Source organism: Panulirus ornatus, chromosome 41 (genome assembly GCF_036320965.1).
Source record: "Panulirus ornatus isolate Po-2019 chromosome 41, ASM3632096v1, whole genome shotgun sequence".
In the NCBI taxonomy this organism is placed as follows: domain Eukaryota; kingdom Metazoa; phylum Arthropoda; class Malacostraca; order Decapoda; family Palinuridae; genus Panulirus; species Panulirus ornatus.
In genome coordinates, this window is record NC_092264.1 from 16,302,465 (window position 1) to 16,322,602 (window position 20,138).

At 40.4% G+C, this 20,138-nt stretch overlaps 1 protein-coding gene across 4 annotated transcripts in view; it reads right to left on the reverse strand.

Moving 5' to 3' along the window:
- LOC139761715 (uncharacterized) overlaps positions 1–20,138 on the reverse strand; it is a 119,965-nt gene that overhangs the window by 44,727 nt on the left and 55,100 nt on the right. For all 4 annotated transcript variants that reach the window (XM_071686095.1, XM_071686094.1, XM_071686092.1 and 1 more), the window contains 2 exons: positions 8,995–10,279; positions 1,384–1,527 (listed from right to left, as the gene is read on the reverse strand). In XM_071686095.1, the coding sequence (XP_071542196.1) occupies positions 1,384–1,527; positions 8,995–10,279 (1,429 nt within the window). The remainder of the gene's footprint in view (positions 1–1,383; positions 1,528–8,994; positions 10,280–20,138) is intronic.

The window sequence follows — 20,138 nt, forward strand, 5'->3', positions numbered from 1 at the left end:
CACCTCCGACACATATATCCTCTTGGTCAATCTCTCCTCACTCATTCTCTCCATGTGCCCAAACCATTTCAAAACACCCTCTTCTGCTCTCTCAACCACGCTCTTTTTATTTCCACACATCTCTCTTACCCTTACGTTACTTACTCGATCAAACCACCTCACACCACACATTTTCCTCAAACATCTCATTTCCAGCACATCCATCCTCCTGCGCACATCTCTATCCATAGCCCACGCCTCGCAACCATACAACATTGTTGGAACCCCTATTCCTTCAAACATACCCATTTTTGCTTTCCGAGATAATGTTCTCGACTTCCACACATTTTTCAAGGCTCCCAAAATTTTCGCCCCCTCCCCCACCCTATGATCCACTTCCGCTTCCATGGTTCCATCCGCTGACAGATCCACTCCCAGATATCTAAAACACTTCACTTCCTCCAGTTTTTCTCCATTCAAACTCACCTCCCAATTGACTTGACCCTCACCCCTACTGTACCTAATAACCTTGCTCTTATTCACATTTACTCTAAACTTTCTTCTTCCACACACTTTACCAAACTCAGTCACCAGCTTCTGCAGTTTCTCACATGAATCAGCCACCAGCGCTGTATCATCAGCGAACAACAACTGACTCCCTTCCAAGCTCTCTCATCCCCAACAGACTTCATACTTGCCCCTCTTTCCAAAACTCTTGCATTTACCTCCCTAACAACCCCATCCATAAACAAATTAAACAACCATGGAGACATCACACACCCCTGCCGCAAACCTACATTCACTGAGAACCAATCACTTTCCTCTCTTCCTACACGTACACATGCCTTACATCCTCGATAAAAACTTTTCACTGCTTCTAACAACTTGCCTCCCACACCATATATTCTTAATACCTTCCACAGAGCATCTCTATCAACTCTATCATATGCCTTCTCCAGATCCATAAATGCTACATACAAATCCATTTGCTTTTCTAAGTATTTCTCACATACATTCTTCAAAGCAAACACCTGATCCACACATCCTCTACCACTTCTGAAACCGCACTGCTCTTCCCCAATCTGATGCTCTGTACATGCCTTCACCCTCTCAATCAATACCCTCCCATATAATTTACCAGGAATACTCAACAAACTTATACCTCTGTAATTTGATCACTCACTCTTATCCCCTTTGCCTTTTTTTTCTTTTAAACTATTCGCCATTTCCCGCGTTAGCGAGATAGCGTTAAGAACAGAGGACTGGGCCTTTTTTGGAATATCCTCACCTGGCCCCCTCTGTTCCTTTTTTTGGAAAATTAAAAATATATATAAAGAGAAACATGCCATTCATGTAAACCATTTACACCAAAGTAATAAAAGCTCATACACAATGAATCTTTACCTTGGCCTTGTTCCAATATATGGTGGAGGGAAAAAGATTTCTCGCATATTTGGCCCAACATCAAGAGTACTGTTGCTAATCATGTTATGAATACGTTGCATTACCCTTAATGACTCTATGGAATCAACTGTATCAATGATGCACCTGAAAATAAACAAAATGTATGATTTCTATATAAATGCAGTTCACCATAATCAAGAGCTAGGTAAAATCAAATCTCAATAAGGTACATGTGAATTTATGGTTAATAATCTTTCAAGTTCTGTCATATAGGTACAACTGTATCAAAAAGTTCTTTGACACTTCCGGTAATATCTAGCATTTGTATGTGTGTTTAATAATAATGTAGCTGTTGCCAGACTCTGCCTACCTAAGGTTAGAAGTTTAGTGAACAGTCACCTATGCTGATGCTGTATAACTTTCAGTTAACGAAACAGTCATCTTTGCTGATGATGTATCACTGTCAGTTATTGAAACAAAGTCTCATCAAATCCCTTCTTACTTAAAAGGAGTCCATCCTGTCCATGCTACTTAGTGTAATGCAACACTGGAGCTGCAGGAATCCCTGCAATTATACCCTAATAAATCTTATTTTCATACTTTTATACTTATATGCAATGTCCCACATCAGTGAGGTAGTGCCAGAAACAGACAAAGAAAGGCTGCATTCACTCACATTGACTTTGTCGTCATCATGTGTTATGCATTAAAACCACGGTCCCCTATCCACAACTTGGCCCTAGAGATCTTTCCATGGTTCCCCTAGCTGCTTCATATGCACTAGTTCAATCCAACTACAGTAAGGTGCACCTTATATACCACAACACTCCAATTCACTCCATCCTAAGCATGCCTTTCACTCTCCTGCAAGTTCAGACCCTATACACTTAAATTCGTTTTCATTCCATCTTTCCATATACAATTTTGTCTCTCCCTTCTCCTTGTCCCCTTCACTTCTAACGTATACTTCCTCTCTGTCAACCTTTCCTTGCTAATTTTCTCCAAATGTCCAAACCATTTTGGCAAACCCTCTTCAGCTCTCTCAACCACACTCTTCTCATTGTCACTCCTCTCTCTCTTATCCTGTTCTTACTGCATCAAACCATCTCAAGTCACATTCTGTCATCAAAGCTTGCATTTCCAACACTTCCATCCTCCTCTGCACATCCCCATCTAGCTCCCATGTATTGCATCCATATAATGTTGGGACAACTATACCTTTAAACACAACTATTTTTTTTTTTTTTTTTTTTTTTTTATACTTTGTCGCTGTCTCCCGCGTTTGCGAGGTAGCGCAAGGAAACAGACGAAAGAAATGGCCCAACCCCCCCCCATACACATGTATATACATACGTCCACACACGCAAATATACATACCTACACAGCCTTCCATGGTTTTCCCCAGACGCTTCACATGCCCTGATTCAATCCACTGACCACGTCAACCCCGGTATACCACATCGCTCCAATTCACTCTATTCCTTGCCCTCCTTTCACCCTCCTGCATGTTCAGGCCCCGATCACACAAAATCTTTTTCACTCCATCTTTCCACCTCCAATTTGGTCTCCCTCTTCTCCTCGTTCCCTCCACCTCCGACACATATATCCTCTTGGTCAATTTTTCCTCACTCATTCTCTCCATGTGCCCAAACCACTTCAAAACACCCTCCTCTGCTCTCTCAACCACGCTCTTTTTACTTCCACACATTTCTCTTACCCTTACGTTACTCACTCGATCAAACCACCTCACACCACACATTGTCCTCAAACATCTCATTTCCAGCACATCCATCCTCCTGCGCACAACTCTATCCATAGCCCACACCTCGCAACCATACAACATTGTTGGAACCACTATTCCTTCAAACATACCCATTTTTGCTTTCCGAGATAATGTTCTCGACTTCCACACATTCTTCAAGGCCCCCAGAATTTTCGCCCCCTCCCCCACCCTATGATCCACTTCCGCTTCCATGGTTCCATCCGCTGCCAGATCCACTCCCAGATATCTAAAACACTTCACTTCCTCCAGTTTTTCTCCATTCACACTCACTTCCCAATTAACCTGACCCTCTGCCTTGCATTTACTCACATTTATTCTCAACTTCCTCTTTTCATGGTCTCCCGAACTAAGATATCAAATTCTGCAGTTTCTCATTCAAATCTGCCATCAGTGCTTTGTCATCAGCAAACAACAACTGACTCACTTCCCAGGCCTCCCATACCACCTACACAGTGCATACTTGCCCCTCCCCAAGACCCTTGCATTTACTCCCCTCACCACCCTATATGTAAACAAATTAAACAGCCTTGGTGACATCATACAACCCTGTCATGGGCCAAACTTCACCTGGAACCACTCACTCTCCTCTCTTCCCACTTACACACATGCCTTACACTCATCATAAAAACTTCTCAATGGTAACAGATCCATAACTGCCACATACATATCCTGATTCTTTAAGATATTTCTCACTTATTCTTCAGAGCAAACACCTGATCCACATATTCTCTACTCCAAAAACCACTGTTCCTCCCTATCAGATGATCTGTACATAATTTCACCTTCTCAATCAATCCCCGAACAACTTTGAAATTACATCAAAATTAACCATAACAGTGAAAGCAGAACTCTTTATTGCATAAAAGAAAGCATATTTTCTTCCTATCTATATCACAGTAATAGAATACAAAAATCCATGTTTTGTATGTAATGCAAGGAGCATCAAGGCATTAATAAATTTTTTGCTACATTTGTTGTAATGTGTTCACATCAAAAATCCTTATCATTGGGAATTCTGTTCCTTAACTGCTCAATGTACACTGAAAAATTCAAGAGCAGAATTTGCAGTATTTTAAGGACTGTCAACATGGTTGTCCTAATGATCATGGCAAGAAATTGTATTACAATTTAATGTTCTCCATGTAACACAGGGAGTACACATTTCTGTATTTTAATATTGTAATAAAAGACTGTCTGATATGCTCTCTAATATGTAATCAACACCTCAGGTGAACTTCATATTTAATTGCAAAGTTAATTTCAAAGTTATCCATGTAATTTTGGGATACCCTGTATGTTGAGGAAATTTGCATTACCCAATAAATACTTAATGGAAAGTAAAATAGCCAATTTCTAGCTACTGCAAAATAAAAGGGGAAGTTTCTGCACAAGCATGACCAAACTTACAAGTAGGAACTACTTGTAAAGATTTATCCGTCATATTGTTTATGTTATTTCTATAAAAACTTTTGGTAAAAACCATCTGAAAATTTGATAAATCTGACACTGGTGTTAGAGGAAGATGTTGCAAGGAAGATAGGAGTAGTGTGATAGGTGTGGGGGAAGTGTGGAGGGTGATAAGGACTGTAACATTAGGTACCACTACAATTGGTACTGACAATACTTAATAATACTAAAATAGTGTAGGAAGTAATTAGCAGATAAATGAGACTGGAGAGCAACACAGAGAGTAAGGAAGTTGTGATGGAAAAGACCAGGTAGAATTTTAGCGACAATATGTCAAACATGTTATATCCATTAGTCTTTATCAAAAATATATCTAATTCAAGATTCTAGCATTATGAGTTAAAAAATGCATATAAAAGACTTAAAACCAATGTTAAATATCTTTTATCAATCTAAAATAATCCTGGCAATAATCCTGATGCTCCTTTTACTAATCTTATGCCCCTTCATGTGATCTCTTTTTGGACCGTGTGAAAAGCACTTCTTTCTCTGTACACAAGCAAGGATTGTGGTCCTGACAGCACCCATCCCCGTGTTCTGAAAGACTGTGCCTCTGAACTTGCACCTGTGCCTCCTGGTCTGTTCCGTTTGTGTTTAAAAACCAAAACCTATTCTTCTTGGAAATGCATTGATACATTCCATCCCTAGGAAGGATAACTGTTCTGATCCCTCTATCATCCTACTGCCTTGACATCTACCATTTTCAAAGTCTTTGAATCCCTTCTCAACCCCCATATCCTTAAACACCTCAAAAATCAGTCTTCTCTCTCATCACCAGTATGGCTTCCATAAGGCAAGAGCCACTGGTGATATTCTATCCTATCTTACTAATGTCTGGTCTTCATTCCTGAGAGATTTGGGGATCATGTGTAGTTGCCCTGGATGTATCTAAGGCTTTTGACTGGGTGTGGCATTGGGGTCTCATCTCTATGCTCCACTCTTCTGACTTACCTCTCTCACTTTGCTCCTTCATACTTAGCTTCCTCTCTGGCCAATCTATCTCTGTAGTTGTGGGATCAATCTCCAACCTTTTCTCTAGCAACAGCAGTGTCCCTCAAGGTTCTGTCCTGTCCCCAATACTTTTTCTCCTATTTTTAAACGATTTCCTTTCCTCCACAAATAACTCGATGCACTCATATGATGATGACTCAACACTGCATTCATCCACGTCCTTCAATTCTGCTCCCTCTTCTCTCACTCAATCTACATCTCGTCTTGACAAAACTTCCTCAATAAACTTGGACTTGGACAGGATATCTCAGTGGGGTACACAAAATCTTGTTACGTTTAATGCATCGAAAACCCAATTTCTACCCTTCTCTCTATCAAAAACTCCTCACAACTCTCGTCTTTCCTCTAACAGTTCTGTAATTCTACCTCCAGACACAATGAACATACTTGATAATACTGTAACATCCACTCTTTCTTGGAAACCCCACATTACGGGAATAGCTTAGTTTGCCTCTAAGAAACTGGGTGTCCTGTTTAGATGTTGAAACTTCTTCTCTTTGAACAGTTGCTCCATTTATACAAGGAAATGATTCAACCTTGTATGGAGTACAGCTCTCACATTTGGGGTGGTTCTGTCTCTGCATGCTTACTTGACAGAGTTGAATCGAAAGCAATACGACTTATAAACTGTAACAGGAACTTCAAAACTTGACCTACTTGCCCTATGCTGCAATACTGGTTCACTTTCCCTCTTCTATAGGTATTACTTTGGTTTCTACTCCTGAGAGCTGACTGCTTGTGTGCTCTCACCACTTGCGAGACCACACAATACTAGGTAAGCTGCTGCATCACATGATTACTGTGTGGCCATCAGCAACTCAAGGGTGAGCCATTTTGTTACCTGCTTCTTTCCCTACATGTCAAAGCTTTGGAACTCTCTACCTTCTCATGTTTTCCCAATAACTATGACCTGGCACATTTCAAAAGTCATGCCTTTCACTTCCTCCAAAATTCATAAATATTTTCCCATGTCTTTTCTTTTTCCATTTCATAATTCTCTCTACACTTCAATTAAGGCACAGCCTAAATGTGGACTTTTATCTGTGACTGGAGCCTTAAAAGAAAAGAAAAAAATAATTTGTTACACAAATATTCCATTCTTGAGACTGAAAAATTTCAGTCACGAACATAATTTCAATTATAACATAGGTATCAATTGCTTGACTTACTGTTTCAATTTGGAATGGGTTTTCAAGGAACATAACCCATTTGCATGTTGAGGTACAGGTCAACTTGCACACATGCCTTGCTCTCCAAGAGAAAACTCCTCACTGTATTCAGGAGCAATTGTTTCACAACAAATACTTATAGCACATTCCATATGGCATTTCTGTCAATCTTTCAGAAGCTTTTCCCACGTCCATAAATGCAACATAAAAATCCTTTTGAAGTATTTTTCAAATTCTTCAGAATAAATATCTATCTAGTCATCCTACTACCTCTGCTAAAGCCACAGAGGTCCTTCCTAATCACATGTTTTGTGCATACCACCATCCACTTAATCATTAGTCTCCCATACACTTCATCAGGCATGCCTGACATACTTTAACCACAGTGCTTCAAACGTTCATGTTTGTTCCCAATGTTTTTACACAATGGCATTATACACACTTTCTACCAGTCCTTCGGCATCTTACTTTATGCCACACATACACACACATCAAACAGCCTGACTAACCAGCCTACAGCAGCATCACCCACTTTCTGAAGAAATTCAACAGCAATCCTACCCAATTGGCTATCCCAAACTTCCTTTTATGCAAGGTATTCACAACCTACTTTCCTATCACTGTAGAACATGCTGCTAAGGCTCTCTCACTTCACATGCCTCCTTGCCCTAAACACAGTACATCAGCCTCCTTCTCATCTAGCAAATTCAGCAGTCTTCAAAATACCCATTCCATCTCTCTCTCACACCTTTGCCTGTTACAACTTCCCCATCTGTTCTACTCACTCTTGCCCCCATATGTTTCCTTGTTCTCACATTATTTACCTCTTTCTGAAACATTTTCTTATCCTCTCAACCCATCTACCACTTGCCATCTTTTTCAACTCATGTTCCTTTTACTTGACCACTAGCCACTTTTTCTTGTATGCTTCCAAATTTCCATACCACTTGCAGTCTATCTATCTAATCTATCAATCTATATCTCTGATGCCAGTTCCCTCCAGGAACTCCCATCAAGGGGTGGCCAAGGCAAAAGTCTCCTGTCTTTCCATGCCTCCCTTGCATACGCCATTCCATGCACTCTTACTCTGTTTCTCTCCCTTCAGTATTCCTCCACCCTATTTGCCCATGTTACAGGTGGTCTTCCACTCACACCAAACCCTTTGATTGTACTATAATACAAGCACAAACCACCTCAAAATATTATGTTTCCCCAATTCTACTACTACACAATTCATTCCCTTTGCATTCCTTGCCATACCACAAATCAAACCTTTTTTAAACCTCATATTCCTGATCACTTTCCTCTCTAAGCAACCAACTCAATAAATTTCCCTAATTTTCATTTACAGAAAGAACCCTATGTTCCCTTTTTATGCCTTCAACTGCCAAATCTTTCACCCTTATATTCAGATTTCCAAACAACAGGACTCAAGCCCTTGTATCAAAATTGCCAAGGCACTCCTACAATACACTTCCTTCATCTTTGCTTCAAAAACTGCCAGGTGCATAAGCAATAACATTACCCACCTCTCATACCTTGTTTACATTCTTAAGTTGTGTTATAGTGCAGGATGTCACATCCACAAGGCAAAGAGAGTAAGTCATACTGGTAAATCATACAGGATATCCAATCTGGCAATTACAATAAACAGTTTAAACTGTAGTGCTTATGGTCATGCTGTTAAGAGCGGAGAGTGACACAAGATGTCATACCAAACTGGTAAAGTGAATCAATTCATGCCAGCAATTCAGGTACACATCACACTGGATATCTAACCTGGCAATTACAATAAACTGCATAAATTTTGAAGCGCCTATGACTAAGCTATTTTAGTGGAAAGTTTCCAAAATACAATGCAGTACTTGAATTAGAGGGAAGTGCAGAGTGTGACACTGTTTAATTGTCTTAGTACTGTATGAGAATGCTTCTGGAATATGTTTGGTGAGTGAGAGAAGATATGAAAGATTCTAACCTCAAGAAAGAATGAGATTACATTAGAATAATAGTCTACATTTATCTCTTTTAAGCATGATGGCAGGATAAACCTAGGCAGCTTCTGAAAATTATAGTATAAAGCAAGGGCTATCATCAAAATCTTAATGTATTAGCTTTTAGCCATCAAAACATATTTGCAGTGGTTGAATTATATAGTTTCAAAAAACTTTTGTTCCAACTTACCTTCCAGCTTTGTTGATTCCAATAACTCCAATAATGTTCATATTAATAAGCTTCCTGAAGCGTGCCTCTGCAACCAATAATGCATTTCCAGGGAAGTTATTTGACAAATCCAGTTCAAGTTCTCCTCTTTTCTCTTCTGCAAGCATCATTTCCAGCAATGAAAGAGGTTTTCGGCAAAGCCTCTTCTCAGAATTTGCAGCTCTGCCTGATTCCTTCTCATTATTTACACTGCTTAATGAAGTAGTAGAAATCTTACTTTCTTCTGGGAAAAGACTCTCAACAGACAATGGTAATGAGTTTGGTGACAAAGAATCATTCCAAGGCAAAATGTCTTCTTGCATGCTTGACTGTCGTGACTTCTTTGTTGACTGGCTTGCATCATATCCTAATTTCGGTGCAGGCTTGTCATATACACCACTTAATTTTCTCTTTACAGGTCCTTTCACATCTTTTGATGATAAGTATGTCTTCATATTCTTTGATACTATATGTTTTTGAGTTTTGGCCAGTGAAGTTAATGAATCTAAATCAACATCATCACTGTAACTTGATGAAGTGAGGTCCACAAGGGGAACTGTTCCACAAACTGTTTTAGCCTTTCCAGCATGTAATTCATCACTATCTGAGGCACTTCCTAAAACAGTGGGCAAGCCTGTAAGTGAGTCACCTGAAGAAGATTCCAGTTTTCCACCAGATGGGTTTGTTGGTACATTTATTTTTTCTTTTTCATGTCTAAGAGATTTAACAACAGTTTCCACCATTTGCTCTGGTGTAGTTTCTCGGGCAGTAGGACCACTAATTGTCATATGCTTAGTTTCTTCAAAGATACACTGTTTTGAATAACCAGATGTCCGTGCACAATGTGTTTCTGTGGGATGATACCATTCTTTCAGTTTCCAGCTGTATTTACGTCTGGCTTCGGTGTTGTTCACAATAATGTTAACTACAGAGCAGCAAGATTCTCCTGAGGTATTTCTATCCTCAAACTCAATGTTCTTGGAAGATGACACCAAGCCACAATTTCGTTTCTCTCTCAACGCTTCCTCAAATGTATCCAATGCACTAGGGATCTTAGTATTTGAGTCACTTCTGGAGAACCTTTCCTTCTTTTCTGGTGAAACCTCCTTGTGGGAATCATAGAAGGTGGGATCCAAAAGACATTTGCAGTCATAACAGGAGTGATTCATGCACCAAATACTGATACCCTTTATATCATACCATGGAACATTCAACTTGAAGCGTTTTATATACTTGGAAGCTTCACTTAATGGGATACTTGGAAATTCTGCAGAAAGGAAAAACACAAAAATTAGTAAATGACAACTGTAATGCACTGAACTCTGTACTCTGCATCTAAACCTATTTGATATGGGTTCAACCACACAGGAAAAAAAGACTTGTAGCACATTATATGCTAATGTAAATACATGACTTAGTTGGCCCTTCCTGACAGGAAAGTTACTACCATCCAAAAGGTGAGAAATAATATAAACAGTACTTGCTTTAATCTAGCAATCAACTAATGAACAGTATATGTGAAAACTACAACAACTTAACATAAAAACCTTCAATTCCTCATGCTCCAATATCTTGCCTTTCTTGAGAACCTGCTCATATTCTTGGGCAAATTAAAATTTCTACACTGCATAAAATAAGAAAAAATGTAATTCAAGCTATGAGCTTGATGGGTCTTGCATGAATATACTAAGGTTTGTATAGAAGGGTATTAGTTCAATGAGTTAAGGAGTCTGATACATCAATCTGGCAACTCTCTTGGTGATTTTGCTATTTTGGGTGTGCTTTCATTGTTCCCTTAAATCCATTAATAGCTATATATCCTCTAATTGTTCTCCTTCAAAAGCATAAGATCATAAGGGAAATGCTCACATAAAATAATTCAGAGCAAAAGCTTACATAAAACACTTATGAGTGTATGAGGGAGTGCCAGGTGGGAACAGGCATCAAAGATAGATAAACAGACAGATAGACTGTACCTCATGTGATACGAAAAAAAATTAAATGATTTAATGAATTATGAAGTACAGGACATTTTCACTATGAATGGATTCACTCTCTATGAATTCACAGATAAACAATGTAAGTCATTACCAAAAATTCAAATGGCATGAAGTGTGGTTCACACCTGAAAAAGAATGAGCATGAACACTAATACACACACCGTGAAATTCACACTGTAGATATCACAATGAATCATGAAATCACCAGCCAGTTTCCATGTGCTGTGTACTTTGTAAAGCTGTACCTTTCTTTCTGGTTTATCAGGAGGAAAGCTGATATACTACCACTTTCAAAGGAATGCCGTGTCCCCCTTTGCACTGTCTCTCACCATCATGATGGCTACAGAGAGAGGTGTCATGGCAGCACAGGCCTTGAGGCAAAAACCTTACCAGGCCCCACTTTCTCCATTCTAATATTTTCATGAACTTACAAAAATAGACCCTAAGTCAAGAAAGCAGTGACCTCATAAATAAATCAAAAACACAGCAGCAACTGTTGTTAGCTTATAGTATAAGTATAATAAGTAAACAAGTATCGACACCTAGAAAATCTATAAAGTGACAAAAAAATATTATTCATTACTCAAATTAACATTTCAGTCAAGAGGAAGTGACAACATGGGCTTTTGCTTTACTGTTGAAAATAGGATTATGTGGGATTTGAGAGAAACAGGAGCTTGGGATTGGCCCTATCAATGTATCCCTTGCCCTGGGGAAGCAACCCTTTGTGTTCCTCCTCATCAAACCTGATTATGGAGGGAGACAACACTAAACTCTTCTGTATCACACCCTTAATAAACTTAAATCAACTACAAATGTCTTTGGCCTAACCATCCATGAAACGTGATGGAGGGAACAATGATAAAATCTTGCCTGTCAGTATACAATGGAATGGATAAACCATTAAGTATCAACAATGCACAAAGCTGAAAGGACATCCCTGTTCATGCACTGAATTGTGTATGGAGCCTTCTTTTGCCTGAGGTTGTCCAATACTTCAAAATTTTAAAAGGAGAAGGACTTCAAGGATATTGTGAAAGAGTCATCAGATCACAGGTGACCCTTTTTCCCAAGAAATCAATGAGGAGCAAGAGAAGCAGCTTCTGGAGAGTTTGGAAGACCTGTCTTCATCTGACATCCTAGGAATGGTGGAACTGACAAGAGAGGAAGATATAAAAGATGAGAAACAGTTCCTGTTAGTGAAGGAGTGGAAGAAGAAGGACTGAGACATCACCATCTTTAGATGATTGGCTTAACCTTTGACACTGCCATCTTTAAATGATTGACTTAACCCTTGACATACTTTACAACATGCACCTTCACATTACCCTGAATGTTCAACCACTTGGAATTAATCAAACACCAACCAGACTGTCACATATGTTACATGAATGAAATTCCAACCATACATCACAAACATCACTAAGATGTTTTAGACAATAACAAGAATCCCCTCAGTATTCTTGACAACCAATTTAACCACTCCATTTTAAACTATGCCTCATCTACCATCAAGCCATTCTTGAACTTCATTCCATGAAACATATGTCCATCTGAAATCACAATCCCCAAACAAATACAAGTCACACTTTCTTATCTGTAGTCTGGACACTATGAATCTCCTCACCTTCATACACATCAATTCAGAATATCATAGGACTCCTCATGCTCAAGACGCAACCTCCACACTGAAAACATGGAACATTTATTCCTCAACTATCCTGCAATCACCCTACCACGACAAACTCACAAAAACACCACATTTTTTGACCTACGGTTCTGGTCAGTGGATGCAGATGACCTGAATGCTGCTGGAACACCATACAAGGGAATAATGGAGCAGGATACAATGGAAAGTACTTGTAACAGTTCATTCTGATATAATGCCTTGCATTTCTTTTGTTTCAAAAAAATCTTTGGTAGACAAAAATATCATCTGAGTATTCATTCATTTTTATCATTACTGCAATTGATTGCCATTTCCCATGTCAGCGAGGTAGTGCCATGAAACAGACAAAGAATGGCCCATCCACTCATATACAGACACATATACATAAATGCCCATACATGTACATATACATACATATACATTATTTATTTATTCATTTTGCTTTGTCGCTGTCTCCCGTGTTAGCGAGGTACGGGGTGCGCAAAGAAACAGACGAAAGAATGGCCCAACCCACCCACATACACATGTATATACATACACGTCCACACACGCAAATATACATACCTATACATCTCAACGTATACATATATATACACACACAGACATATACATATATACACATGTACATAATTCAGACTGTCTGCCTTTATTCATTCCCATCGCCATCCTGCCACACATGAAATAACAACCCCCTCATGTGTGCGAGGTAGCGCTAGGAAGACAACAAAGGCCCTATTCGTTCACACTCAGTCTCTAACTGTCATGTAATAATGCACCGAAACCACAGCTCCCTTTCCACATCCAGGCCCTACAGAACTTTCCATGGTTTACCCCAAACGCTTCACTTGCCCTGGTTCAATCCACTGACAGCACGTCAACCCCGATATACCACATCATTCCAATTCACTCTATTCCTTGCACGCCTTTCACCCTCCTGCATGTTCAGGCCCCGATCACTTAAAATCTTTTCACTCCATCTTTCCACCTCTAATTAGGTCTCCCACTTCTCGTTCCCTCCACCCCAGACACATATATCCTCTTGGTCAATCTTTCCTCACTCATTCTCTCCATGTGACCAAACCATTTCAAAACACTCTCTTCTGCTCTCTCAACCACACTCTTTTTACTGCCTCACATCTCTCTTACCCTTACATTACTTACTCGATCAAACCACCTCACACCACACATTTGTCCTCAAACATTTCATTTCCAGCACATCCACCCTCCTCCACACAACTCTATCCATAGCCCACACCTCGCAACCATACGACATTGTTGGAACCACTATTCCTTCAAACATACCCATTTTTGCTTTCCGAGATAATGTTCTCGATTTCCACACATTCTTCAAGGCTCCCAGAATTTTCGCCCCCTCCCCCACCCTATGAATCACTTCCACTTCCATGGTTCCATCCGCTGCCAGATCCACTCCCACATATCTAAAACACTTTACTTCCTCCAGTTTTTCTCCATTCAAATTTAACTCCTAATTGACATGACCCTTAACCCTACTGTACCTAATAACCTTGCTCATATTCACATTTACTCTCAACTTTCTTCTTTCACACACTTTACCAAACTCAGTCACCAGCTTCTGCAGTTTCTCACATGAATCAGCCACCAGCACTGTATCATCAGCGAACAACAACTGACTCACTTCCCAAGTTCTCTCATCCACAACAGACTGCATACTTGCTCCTCTTTCCAAAACTCTTGCATTCACCTCCCTAACAACACCATCCATAAACAAATTAAACAACCATGGAGACATCACACACCCCTGCCACAAACCTACATTCACTGACAACCAATCACTTTCCTCTCTTCCTACATATACACATGCCTTACATCCTCGATAAAAACTTTTCACTGCTTCTAACAACTTGCCTCCCACACCATATATTCTTAATACCTTCCACAGAGCATCTCTATCAACTCTATCATATGCCTTCTCCAGATCAATAAATGCTACATACAAATCCATTTGCTTTTCTAAGTATTTCTCACATACATTCTTCAAAGCAAACACCTGATCCACACATCCTCCACCACTTCTGAAATCATACAGCTCTTCCCCAATCTGATGCTCTGTACATGCCTTCACCCTCTCAATCAATACCCTCCCATATAATTTACCAGGAATACTCAACAAACTTATGCCTCTGTAATTTGAGCACTCACTTTTATCCCCTTTGCCTTTGTACAATGGCACTATGCAAGCATTCCACCAATCCTCAGGCACCTCACCATGAATCATACATACATGAAATAACCTAACCAACCAGTCAACAATACAGTCATTCCCTTTTTTAATAAATTCCAAGCAAATTCCATCCAAACCCACTGCCTTGTCGGCTTTCATCTCCCGCAAAGCTTTTACTACCTCTTCTCTGTTCACCAAATCATCCTCCCTAACCCTCTCACTTTGCACACCACCTTGACCAAAACACCCTATATCTGCCACTCTATCATCAAACACATTCAACAAACCTTCAAAATACTCACTCCATCTCCTTCTCACATCACCACTACTTGTTATCACCTCCCCATTAGCCCCCTTCACTGAAGTTCCCATTTGTTCCCTTGTCTTACGCACTTTATTTACCTCCTTCCAAAACATCTTTTTACTCTCGCTAAAATCTAATGATAGTTTCTCACCCCAACTCTCATTTGCCCTCTTTTTCACCTTTTGCACCTTTCTCTTGGCCTCCTGCCTCCTTCTTTTATACATCTCCCACACATTTGCATTATTTCCCTGCAAAATCTTCCAAATAACTCTCTCTTCTTTTTCACTAATAATCTTACTTCTTCATCCCACCACTCAGTACCCTTTCTAATCTGCCCACCTCCCACACTTCTCATGCCACATATACATATCAATATGTAAACATACATATACATGTACAAAGACATACATATTTTTTTTTTGTCACTGTCTCTCGCGTTTGCGAGGTAGCGCAAGGAAACAGACGAAAGAAATGGCCCAACCCACCCACATACACATGTATATACATACACGTCCACACAGGCAAATATACATACCTATACATCTCAAAGTACACATATATATACACACACAGACATATACATATATACACATGTACATAATTCATACTGTCTGTCTTTATTTACTCCCATCGCCACCTCGCCACACATGGAATAACATCCCTCTCCCCCCTCATGTGTGCGAGGTAGCACTAGGAAAAGACAACAAAGGCCCTATTCGTTCACACTCAGTCTCTAGCTGTCATGTAACAATGCACCGAAACCACAGCTCCCTCTCCACATCCAGGTCCCACAGAACTTTCCATGACCCACCCTAGATGCTTCACATGCCCTGATTCAATCCATTGACAGCACGTCGACCCCGGTATACCACATCGATCCAATTCACTCTATTCCTTGCCCACCTTTCACCCTCCTGCATGTTCAGGCCCCGATCACTCAAAATCTTTTTCACTCCATCTTTCCACCTCCAATTTGGTCTCCCACTTCTCCTCGTTCCCTCCACCTCCGACACATATATCCTCTTGGTCAATCTTTCCTCACTCATTCTCTCCATGTGCCCAAACCATTTCAAAACACCCTTTTCTGCTCTCTCAACAACGCTCTTTTTATTTCCACACATCTTTCTTACCCTTACACTACTTACTCGATCAAACCACCTCACACCACATATTGTCCTCAAACATCTCATTTCCAAAACATCCACCCTCCTGCGCACAACTCTATCCATAGCCCACGCCTCGCAACCATACAACATTGTTGGAACCACTATTCCTTCAAACATACCCATTTTTGCTTTCCGAAATAATGTTCTCGACTTCCAAACATTCTTCAAGGCTTCCAGAATTTTCGCCCCCTCCCCCACCCTATGATTCACTTCCGCTTCAATGGTTCCATCCGCTGCGAGATCCACTCCCAGATATCTAAAACACTTTACTTCCTCCAGTTTTTCTCCATTCAAATTTAACTCCTAATTGACTTGACCCTCAACCCTACTGTACCTAATAACCTTGCTCATATTCACATTTACTCTCAACTTTCTTCTTTCACACACTTTACCAAACTCAGTCACCAGCTTCTGCAGTTTCTCACATGAATCAGCCACCAGCACTGTATCATCAGCGAACAACAACTGACTCACTTCCCAAGTTCTCTCATCCACAACAGACTGCATACTTGCTCCTCTTTCCAAAACTCTTGCATTCACCTCCCTAACAACACCATCCATAAACAAATTAAACAACCATGGAGACATCACACACCCCTGCCACAAACCTACATTCACTGACAACCAATCACTTTCCTCTCTTCCTACATGTACACATGCCTTACATCCTCGATAAAAACTTTTCACTGCTTCTAACAACTTGCCTCCCACACCATATATTCTTAATACCTTCCACAGAGCATCTCTATCAACTCTATCATATGCCTTCTCCAGATCCATAAATGCTACATACAAATCCATTTGCTTTTCTAAGTATTTCTCACATACATTCTTCAAAGCAAACACCTGATCCACACATCCTCCACCACTTCTGAAATCATACAGCTCTTCCCCAATCTGATGCTCTGTACATGCCTTCACCCTCTCAATCAATACCCTCCCATATAATTTACCAGGAATACTCAACAAACTTATGCCTCTGTAATTTGAGCACTCACTTTTATCCCCTTTGCCTTTGTACAATGGCACTATGCAAGCATTCCACCAATCCTCAGGCACCTCACCATGAATCATACATACATGAAATAACCTAACCAACCAGTCAACAATACAGTCATTCCCTTTTTTAATAAATTCCAAGCAAATTCCATCCAAACCCACTGCCTTGTCGGCTTTCATCTCCCGCAAAGCTTTTACTACCTCTTCTCTGTTCACCAAATCATCCTCCCTAACCCTCTCACTTTGCACACCACCTTGACCAAAACACCCTATATCTGCCACTCTATCATCAAACACATTCAACAAACCTTCAAAATACTCACTCCATCTCCTTCTCACATCACCACTACTTGTTATCACCTCCCCATTAGCCCCCTTCACTGAAGTTCCCATTTGTTCTCCTTGTCTTACGCACTTTATTTACCTCCTTCCAAAACATCTTTTTACTCTCGCTAAAATCTAATGATAGTTTCTCACCCCAACTCTCATTTGCCCTCTTTTTCACCTTTTGCACCTTTCTCTTGGCCTCCTGCCTCCTTCTTTTATACATCTCCCACACATTTGCATTATTTCCCTGCAAAATCTTCCAAATAACTCTCTCTTCTTTTTCACTAATAATCTTACTTCTTCATCCCACCACTCAGTACCCTTTCTAATCTGCCCACCTCCCACACTTCTCATGCCACATATACATATCAATATGTAAACATACATATACATGTACAAAGACATACATATTTTTTTTTTGTCACTGTCTCTCGCGTTTGCGAGGTAGCGCAAGGAAACAGACGAAAGAAATGGCCCAACCCACCCACATACACATGTATATACATACACGTCCACACAGGCAAATATACATACCTATACATCTCAAAGTACACATATATATACACACACAGACATATACATATATACACATGTACATAATTCATACTGTCTGTCTTTATTTACTCCCATCGCCACCTCGCCACACATGGAATAACATCCCTCTCCCCCCTCATGTGTGCGAGGTAGCGCTAGGAAAAGACAACAAAGGCCCCTATTCGTTCACACTCAGTCTCTAGCTGTCATGTAACAATGCACCGAAACCACAGCTCCCTCTCCACATCCAGGTCCCACAGAACTTTCCATGACCCACCCTAGATGCTTCACATGCCCTGATTCAATCCATTGACAGCACGTCGGCCCCGGTATACCACATCGATCCAATTCACTCTATTCCTTGCCCACCTTTCACCCTCCTGCATGTTCAGGCCCCGATCACTCAAAATCTTTTTCACTCCATCTTTCCACCTCCAATTTGGTCTCCCACTTCTCCTCGTTCCCTCCACCTCCGACACATATATCCTCTTGGTCAATCTTTCCTCACTCATTCTCTCCATGTGCCCAAACCATTTCAAAACACCCTTTTCTGCTCTCTCAACAACGCTCTTTTTATTTCCACACATCTTTCTTACCCTTACACTACTTACTCGATCAAACCACCTCACACCACATATTGTCCTCAAACATCTCATTTCCAAAACATCCACCCTCCTGCGCACAACTCTATCCATAGCCCACGCCTTGCAACCATACAACATTGTTGGAACCACTATTCCTTCAAACATACCCATTTTTGCTTTCCGAAATAATGTTCTCGACTTCCAAACATTCTTCAAGGCTTCCAGAATTTTCGCCCCCTCCCCCACCCTATGATTCACTTCCGCTTCAATGGTTCCATCCACTGCGAGACCCACTCCCAGATATCTAAAACACTTTGCTTCCTCCAGTTTTTCTGGATCTGGCAGCGGGTGGAACATATACATATATACACTTGTATATATTCATACTTGCTTGTCCTCATCCACTCTTGGTGCCACACCATCCCACAGGAAACAGTATTGCTACCCCCCCACTTCAGCAAGGTAGAGCCAGGAAAACAGACAAAAAATGCCATGTCCGTTCACAATCAGTCTCTAGCTGTCATGTATAATGCACCAAAACCTCAGCTCCCTATCCACATCCAGGCCCCACAGACATTTCCATGGACTACACTAAACGTTTCACATGCCCTGGTTCAGCCCAATGACAGAACATCAACCCCGAAAAACATATCATTCCAATTCACCAAATTCCTTGCACACCTCTCACCCTTCTGTATGTTCAGGCCCCGATCGCTCAAAATCTTTTTCACTCCATCCTTCCACCTCAAATATGGTCTCCTACTTATTCCCTCCACCTCTGACACATATATCCTCTCTGTCAATCCTCCTCACTCATTCTCTCCATAGGTCCAAATCATTTAAACACACCCTCTTGTACTCTCTCAACTACACTCTTTCTACTACCACACATCTCTCTTACCCTTTCATTACATACTTGATAAAACCACCTCACACCACATATTGTCCTGAAACATTTAATTTCCAACACGTCCACCCTCCTCTGTAAAACCCTCCTTGCAACCATATAATACTATTGGAACTCCTATTCCTTCAAACATCTGAGTATATGCTAATATCTTAGTGATAAACTGAGAGATAATGATTATGCACAGCAAAGATGATAGAGCTGCAACTAGGGAATGCTAATCATGCATAAAAGAATGCAGTAGGGAGCATAAAAAACTTTGTGAATGACAAACTACCAGGTGGTATTGGAAACAGATATAATCTTTGGGGTTTCCTACAGGACTTACAAATCAATTCATGTTTAGGGAACACTAACACAAAATGTATCTTCAGCTCAACTGTTGGGAGTGAAAACGTTCATGGATTGACAGACAGACATATCAACAAGCAAA